Source organism: Bos indicus x Bos taurus, chromosome 6, assembly GCF_003369695.1.
Source record: "Bos indicus x Bos taurus breed Angus x Brahman F1 hybrid chromosome 6, Bos_hybrid_MaternalHap_v2.0, whole genome shotgun sequence".
In the NCBI taxonomy this organism is placed as follows: Eukaryota; Metazoa; Chordata; class Mammalia; order Artiodactyla; family Bovidae; genus Bos; species Bos indicus x Bos taurus.
The window spans coordinates 102,245,464-102,254,139 of NC_040081.1; the positions used below are offsets into that span (position 1 = coordinate 102,245,464).

At 50.3% G+C, this 8,676-nt stretch overlaps 1 protein-coding gene across 1 annotated transcript in view; it reads left to right on the top strand.

The window, feature by feature from the left end:
* LOC113894655 (epididymis-specific alpha-mannosidase-like) overlaps positions 1-6,545 on the top strand; it is a 47,187-nt gene extending 40,642 nt beyond the window's left edge. Inside the window, exons 17-20 of the mRNA XM_027545315.1 lie at positions 420-557; positions 2,632-2,744; positions 4,553-4,673; positions 5,922-6,545. Coding sequence (XP_027401116.1) covers positions 420-557; positions 2,632-2,744; positions 4,553-4,673; positions 5,922-6,019 — 470 coding nt within the window. The 3' untranslated portion in view covers positions 6,020-6,545. The remainder of the gene's footprint in view (positions 1-419; positions 558-2,631; positions 2,745-4,552; positions 4,674-5,921) is intronic.
* The last annotated feature ends 2,131 nt before the right edge of the window (positions 6,546-8,676 follow it).

An 8,676-nucleotide genomic window follows, 5' to 3' on the forward strand; every position in this document is an offset into this window, starting at 1 on the left:
AGGTGTTGTGAGGCACCAGCATCTTCAGCCAGAGCCCAGAGTTGAACAGAATGTTTCCTAGAAGGAGAAGAGCTGAGGTCCCTCTGAGCAGAGATAGCAATAGATGACAAAAAGGGGAGCTGACATCCCAGACCTTGAACAGCAAAGAGAAATCTATGCTAACTTCCTATGTGATCTCGAAGAAATGAAGTTCCCTCTCTGGGCCTTGTCTCTTCGTTTATAATTTAAAAATGGCTGCACTAGAGATTCAAGGTGGTTTGAGGCATTTTCAACAATAGATGCTTCAGGCTGCCTGTGGTGTGGGCCACAGGTGGGAGGGGTGTGAGATTGAATGAAATGGGTGACTTGGTGGGAGAACTCTGAATGCCCAGAGGAAACGTTTGGCCCAAACCCTCTCCTTGCATCCATCTGCCTTGCAGAGACTGCCAGGATTCACCCACACCCCCAGCATCAAGAGGCTGTGACACTGCCCCCAAGCATCCACCTGCAGATCCTCAGCATCCCAGGCTGGACTTACAACTCGAACCACACAAAGCACGTGAAGAATCTTCGGAAAGGTGAGGCAGGTGTTCAGATGTCCAGACTCACTCCTGTCTTCACGTGTCAACCAGGTCCCCAAGCCCATCACCAGACAAAGGCGCTCTCCCCAGAGTCATCCAGGCTCTGTGAGGTCACCCGGTTCCCTTATCTGCCATATGGGGAGACAGAGGCCCACTGAGAGGCAGGTCACTCAGCAAGCTGGGGACAGGTGGGCCTGGATACCATCTAGAACGCAATGATCGTATACAGAGGGGAGCCCCCAGCAGGGCATCCGGGAGGACCTCCTGGTGGAGGAAACAACCACCAGAAAGCAATGCATCATATTGCCAAAGCCCCTGGTGCACCTTATCTGCCCCTTTACACGCTTGCCAACAAAGGTCCGTCTAGTGAAAGCTATGGTTTTTCCAGCAGTCATGTATGGATGTGAGAATTGGACTATAAAGAAAGCTGAGTGCCGAAGAATTGACGCTTTTGAACTGTGGTGTTGGAGAAGACTCTTGAGAGTCCAAGGGAAATCCAAGGAGATCCAACCAGTCCATCCTAAAGGAAATCAGTCCTGAATGTTCATTGGAAAGACTGATGCTGAAGCTGGAACTCCAATACTTTGGCCACCTGATGCGAAGAACTGACTCATTGGAAAAGACCCTGATGCTGGGAAAGATTGAGGGCGGGAGGAGAAGGGGATGACAGAGGATGAGATGGTTGGATGGCATCACTGACTCAAAGAGTTTGAGTAAACTCTGGGAGTTGGTGATGGACAGGGAGGCCTGGTGTGCTGCAGTCCATGGAGTTGCAAAGAGTTGGACACAACTGAGCAACTGAACTACTATTTACACTCTGAGCATCTCAAACGGGGGGCTGACTGTGCCTCAGCCAACCCCCTATTTCCAGAGACCCTCCAAGGGCTGGCACACTCCAGTGTAAGGTCTGCAGGATGAGAAGCAGGAGGGAAAGGAAGAGGCAGAGGCCAAATGCCACCTTTGTGGCTAATAAAGTGGGCATTGGAGGCTGTGGCTCTATCCTGCAGCCAGGTGACTTCCTAACACTGACCTCTGGGGCATTGCTCCATGTGTCACAGAAGAGAAAGGGGGAACCCCCTGGCATGGTAGAGCCTTCCCTATAGACCTGTGTGTGTTGCCAAGCCCGCTGAGAGCATGCCTCATGGAGGCAGTTGTACCTAAGAGGAGGAAAAGGGGCTGGACCAAGCAGATTATTTCTTCTAAAGAGAAGTGAGTTGGGGCCAACTCTGGGGAGCATCAGTGGATGGTGTGAGGGTCCCCTGCCTCCCTAGACCATTAGAATCCCAAATCTCAATCACCATCTTCATCACAACCATATCTTCATCATCATCACCATCAACACCATAATCACCACCACCACCACCGTCATCGCATCATCCTTTTCGGGAGCCAGAAGACCTTGTCTGTGTCTAGAGCTGCAGTCTGTAAGCACCTCAACTAGGAAGGCAGAGAAGAGGTTTTGCAAGCCTCCTATGCTGCAGTAACAAAGAACCCAAATTCTCATGGTCCAAACACAACACAAGGTTATTTTGCCCTTACCCCACATATCCAGGGGTGGGGGGAGGCGGTCAGCAGGGAAGTTCTTCTCGTGTGGTCACCAGGGACCCAGCAGATGGATGCAGCATTACAACACATGCTTCCTCATCTCAGAGGCAGGAAAAAGCCTTGCTCATGGTTGGGTCATCCTTGGGGTTAGGAGACCCTTCACAGGGGCCAAGGCAGAGAGTATGTTCCAGAGATCTGGAAGATTTCAGGACAGGAACAACGATGATCATAAAGTGAATGAGGATGAAGACTTTCCAGACATTGGCATCTATCCCTGTGTGGGTGGTGGGAAGCCTTAACATTGCCTGAGTCTGGGTTGGAATTCTCCCTTCTCCTTCTTCCTTCCATGCCAGCTGTGTGGCCTTGGACAAGTGCCCACCCCTCTCTGAGCTCTGGTTTCTTTGGTGTCAAGTGGGCACCATGTTTGCTGCTGCTTAGGGAGGTTGAAGATGTGAAAAGGAGGTGAGTGTGTAAAGTACCAGGCATGGTCAGGAGTCCTCATTGCCACCTGCCTTCTGCCCCCAAGACAATAAAGGAGAAGCCAAGGCAGAGTTCCGCCGAGTCCTGCTGCGGCTCCACCATCTGTATGAGGTGGACGAGGACCCTGTCCGGTCTCAGCCTGTGACGGTGAATCTTCAGGTAACCTGTCCCGCCCCACATCCCGCTCCTGGATCAGAGTCAGGACCCATGAGCAGATGAACGCAAGGCAGGCAAAGCCCAAGTGTGATGATCCTGACTCAGATGCCACCTTGGCAAAGACATGCATCAAGACCATCATGAAAGGGAGTGAGGGTCGGTGTCGGGGGGCATCAGGGCACCCCTACCCCACTTCCTCTCTCTTCCTGGTCTTGATTTTTCAGTGATTCCAACATGCATGTGTTTTGTTTGTTTTCTCCTTTTTTCTCACGGTAAATCTTTATGAGAAGTGAAAGTGTTCATCGCTCAGTCGTGTCTGACTCTGGGACCCCTCGGACTATAGCCTGCCAGGCTACTCTGTCCATGGGATTCTCCAGGCAAGAATACAGGAGTGGGTTGCCATGCTCTCCTCCAGGGGATCTTCCCAACCCAGGGATTGAACCTGGGACTCCTGAATTACAGGCAGATTCTTTACCATCTGAGCCACCAGGGGACACTAAATCTTTTTATACAACACAAATAGCATTTGAGTTATCCAAAAAAAAAAAAAAAATGAGGGAAATTTTGAACAGACTTCCTGGTAAGTGATCAGAGTCACACAGCCCAAGGTAAAAGTCCAGGCATCTCTGCTGGGTGTCTAGGCCTCTGGGCTCTGAGCCTCAGTCTCCTCATCTGTAAATGGGGAGGTCAGAGTCTTTGTCCAAAGGGATGCTGAGAGGTTTTGGGTGATGGTGTACACGCAGGTGCCTGGCACCCTGGGGGCTGATGGATATCTCTGTGCCCAACCTCGGTCCTCCTTCCCCTCCTGACCCCAACATGACCCTCTGACCCCCACCACCAGGTAAGGCTGTTTCTGCACAGCCCAGCCACATCCTTTCCCCAGAAGATATGTGAAGACACCTCATTTCTTTCCAGTCTGCACTCTTTATGGAGCTCTGAGCTCTTTAGTCATCTCCTGCTCACAGGGAATTTCTGTAAATCTCTCTGTTGTTGCCTTGGTTTCACTGATACCTGTGGTCTCAACCCAATCTGGGAGAATCCCAACAACCCCACCTGGAGCCAACGTTATGGTATCTTCCCAATGTCCCCCTTTCACAGCTCTTACCATGGAGACAGGGGTCGGGGAATGATCTCTTTCCTTGCCTCACTTTCATCAGAGTCAAGGCCAACTTCATCTTCCCACCTGACCTTATCAGTGTGCTGGCCTTGTTTCTTCCTACTTGCCACCTCTTGCTCACGAGCTGGTACCAGCCTCAGAAGCAGATGTAGAGGTGGTGGGGGTGGGGCAGCGGGGAATGGAGTGGGGATGGTAGCAGCAGCGGAGCCTCACCCTCCACGCTTTCTCTTGCCATCAGCACAGGGAGCTCCTGCAGAACAATCCCCAGCCGTCTGGTCAGCAGACTGTCCTCTCCAGGGCAGGGCCAGAATGACTGTCCTGCCTTCCCTCTTTGCACAGTCAGTGCATTTTGGGGAAAACAGGATGGATACCCAAGACTGACTTCATCCCAGGGGCATACAGGGCACCATCTGAGCATCTCCAGGAGGAGGGACTCAGTGATGAGAGCAGTTCTAAGTGCCTGCCACCTCCTGGCATGCCCATCCAGCTCAGCCCCACTGGGGAGAATGTGCCTCCCTGGCCTCAGTTTCTTCATCTATATAATGGGACTGCTGTTCTTTACATGGAGATTTACTCTGAGAATGACATGCAGGAAGATGTCATGCCCTGGGCCTGGGTGTTTCCATGCCTGCCGCTGTTTTGTCCTCTGCTCTGGGGCTGGGTGCTCACCCCTCTCTGTGCTTCTGTCCTGCAGTCTGTGCTGCAGGGTCTGGGCTCCGTGGTGTCCGTGGAGGAGCGCTCACTCACAGGGACCTGGGACGTGAGCACACTGCACCGCTGGCGCTGGCCAACTCAGGAACCTGGCCACCTCAGAGGTTTGTGCACCCCCGGTTCAGGCTGCCCCCCAGCCCGGGATTCCCTGCCTGCCCCTCGCCTGGGCTCAGGAGCTGGACAGACCTGGCTCAGATCCCAACTCTGCCCCCTAAGACCTGTGTGACCCTGAACAAGCCGCTCTCCTTCTCTGAGTCTAAGCCTTCTTGAATCTACCACAGTAGGTTAACGAAGGGTTCAGTTCAATCTCCACTTGCCAGGACTCCACACAGAATGTGTGTGTGTGTGTGTGTGCGTGTGTGTTCGCGCGTGTGCGCACACATACACACATGCGTGCACACATACGCGCATGCACACACGCCTACAGATATGTCCAAGATTACTATCCTGCCCAGAATGCAAGTGTACCCTCAGCAAGTTCTGACGTCTCCCGTGCAGTGCATCACATCGCACACCCCACAGTTAGCTCTTGGAAACCGCTTCAGCCTGATTCGTGCCTCTCAGTCTATACTTGTGCTGTTTCTTCTTGGAATGCCCTTGGACATCTGGACGGCTCCTAATCAAGCTCCCCCAGGTTCAGGTTTGGGTCAGCTGCCTCCTTTGCTCTGTCTTTCCCCTCATTTTGATCTGATTCTTTATCTCTTCTTTGTCTACTGCACATAACATAGTCTGGGTACATAGTCACTATTTGGTAAATGGATGAATGGAAGGACGGTTGATAGGAAAAAAGGCTGTAAGAAAGGAAGGTAGGTAGATGGATGCTGGATGGGTGGATTATGGGTGATGGATGGATGATGGATGGATTGACAGATGACAGGAAGTAAGGAAGATGAATGAGCAATTTATGAATGGATAGAAGGAAGTGGAAGGAAGGAGAAAGGATGAAAGATGGACTGTTGAGTGGGTAGAATTTGGATGGATGGATAGAAGTAAGAAAGATGGAGAGCAGCATGGATGTATGGATGGAAATGTGATGGATGAATGGATGGATGTAAGGAGGATGTATTGGTGGAGGATAGATGGATGGTTGGGTGGATGGACGATGGATGAATGGATGGAGGTTGGGTAGGTGAATGAGAATGAATGTATGTATGATTAGACCAAGAGATGGATGAATGGTTGGACTGAAGGATGGGTGGATGAATGGATAAATAGGTTTCATCCCAAGGGTGAAGCATGAAAGCGAGGGTGTAATAGGGAACAGTGTTGTGGGCAGATGCTGGAAAGAGGTGACCTGGGAAAGCTGGTGGCTCCAAGGGGCAACACTGGACAGATCATCTCTGTCCTTGCAGGCAATTCCAGCCATCCTTCACTGCACCCAGGGAGTTTCACCATCACCATCCATCCAAAGGAAATCCGGACGTTCTTCATTTACTTTAAAGAGAGATGAGCCCTTGGCAGATCCTGTGGCCCCAGGAAGAATAGCCAAGTGGAGTGCTGAGCAGGAACAGCTGCCAATCTGGTGGGTGAAGGCAGGAAATGGATGGACGTGGGGTGTTTTTGTTTCTCAAATAAAAACTTGCGTGAAGGATCTGTTTCTTCCCCTGCACACTAGAGCCAGCCTTCTCTCTCCCCTCCCCTCCTCTCATGAATGATACATACACGCTCACACTTCCTCCTCCATTCCAAGAGGCAAGACAGGAAGTTCCTCTAAAAACAGCAGGAATGCCCACAGTGGTGCCAAAATTCATCGGCCTGCAGGCCCTGTCGGTTCCCATCAGGACCAATGCTAAACATGGCCCTACTGTGTGCGGCTGCCCTCCCAGGGTGGACCCAGGCTGGTGACACCGGCACCATGTGTCTACCTGTGGTCCACGTGCGGGAGCTTCAGCACCGAGCTCTGTGCATGAGGCCAAGCTGAGCGTCCAACCCCAGGCTCCTCACCTGTACCAGGGAGGCACCTGCCAAGCAAGAAGGCCTCCCAGCTCAGGCACCAAGGGAGGAAAGAAAAAACCACACACCACATAAAACAGGGGACATTTAATAGAAAAAGTATTAATGACAAGAAAACTGTAATATCCACTCTCAGGGCTGTGGCCAAAGAATTAAAAACACATGCTGACCAGAAACTATCCCAGGCAAATTAAAGGAAGCATTGTTCACAGTCGCCAAAAGCTGGACACAGCTCAAGTGTCCATCCGTAATACTTGGATACACCAAACCTGCCACATGTACACAGTAGAATACTCCTCAGTTATAAAAAGGAGCAGAGAATCTTGTAATCATTATATGTAGTGAAGTACGCAGATACAAAAGAACACATACTGTCCAATTATGTTTATATGAATGTCCATATGTCCAAACTATTTAATGTTTATATAAATAGTCTAGTATGTTAGGGAGAAGGCAATGGAACCCCACTGCAGTGCTCCTGCCTGGAAAATCCCATGGATGGAGGAGCCTGGAAGGCTGCAGTCCCTGGGGTCACTGAAGGTCGGACACGACTGAGTGACTTCACTTTTCACTTTCCTGCATTGGAGAAGGAAGTGGCAACCCACTCCAGTGTTCTTGCCTAGAGAATCCCATGGACGGAGGAGCCTGGTGGGCTACAGTCCACGAGGTCGCAAAGAGTCGGACACCACTGAGTGACTTCGCTCTGAGTGACTGAAGCTGTGTTTTTGGTCCCGAAGTGAAATTTTCTCCTTCAGAGATCACGAATCTGACACCGTTCACCATAAGCTATCATCATGATTCTTGAGATTCCCAAAACATCAACCAATCAGAGAGTGGTGCCTAAGCAGATCACACACCCTTCATCCCTCACTCCTACAGTTGTCTTATAAAAGCTCTTCCTTGAGAGCCATGAGCAAGTGAGGTCGTCTTTTCAGCAGGAGCTGCCTCTTCTCACTTAGTGTAGCACTTAAAAATGTGCTTTCCTTCATCACAACCCAGTGTTAGTAGATTGGCTTTTCTGTTCATCCTGTTAACAGACCCAAGCTTTGGTTCAGTAACAGGACCTCTCTATGCAAGTATCTCTGCCCCGGAGGGCAGACGTGGTTGGGAGAAGAGGTGGGAGTGTTATAGAATCTAGCCAGTTTGCCCAACTCAGAGCAAGACAAATGCTGAGACACTGAGGTTTGAAGCAGAGGAAGGGCTTATTCATTAGGCAGCTAAGGGAGGAAATGGAAACAAATCTCTAATCCACTTCCCTGCAGGCAGGGGCTCAGGGGATTTATGGGATAAAGAAGCAGGCTGGTCTGACCAGTGGGGAGCATGGAAGTGGTGATCATAAATATGAAAAAGATGAGATACTTGTCATTCTAAGCAGGCACAGCAAAGCTACAATTTCTCCATGTTCAGAAACCGGCAGGGTCAGCATGCTCTAAAGGTGGAGTTTTTGGCCCCTTGATGTCAAAAGGTCATTGAGTGGACATTCTCACATCCACAGGTAGGGGGTTGATTGTCCTAACCAGTCTTAACTGGCTGGAGCATGCACTGGACACCGCGGACTCCGAGCTCCTAAAAAACAACTTACTGTTGTTTAATCAGCAAACATCTTACTGTGTAATCTAAGTAATATTTGGAGGATGCGCAAGTCTTTTGTGGTAACAGTTAAAGCAAGCTGACAGTGAGAGGTGACCAGTGTAATACACCTAACTGATCACTCTCTTTTTAGTAGCAGGGAAATCTGGGATGGATTGCCAAATCTGATGTCCCCGTGTTGGGACTTGGGTTAAGCTCTTTCACTTCTGTTGGCTTACGGTCCTCTCTGTAAAGTGTGGTCATGGCCGTCAACTCCATGGACCCTCAGGGATTCAGCTGGATGATGGATTTGAAACTGTCTTCTTTTAATTGTGGTAAAATATATAGGTGAAATATATAAAACATACAGGTGGAAGTAGTGACAGATTTCCTCTTCTTGGGCTCTAAAATCACTGTGGATGGTGACTGCAGCCATGAAATCAGAAGACAATTGCTGTTTGGCAGGAAAGCTATGACAAACCTCGACAGTGTGTCGAAAAGCAGAGACATTTCTCTGTCGACAAAGGTCCGTATAGTTAAGACTAGGGTCTTTCCAGTGGTCACCTGTGGTTGTGAGAACTGAAC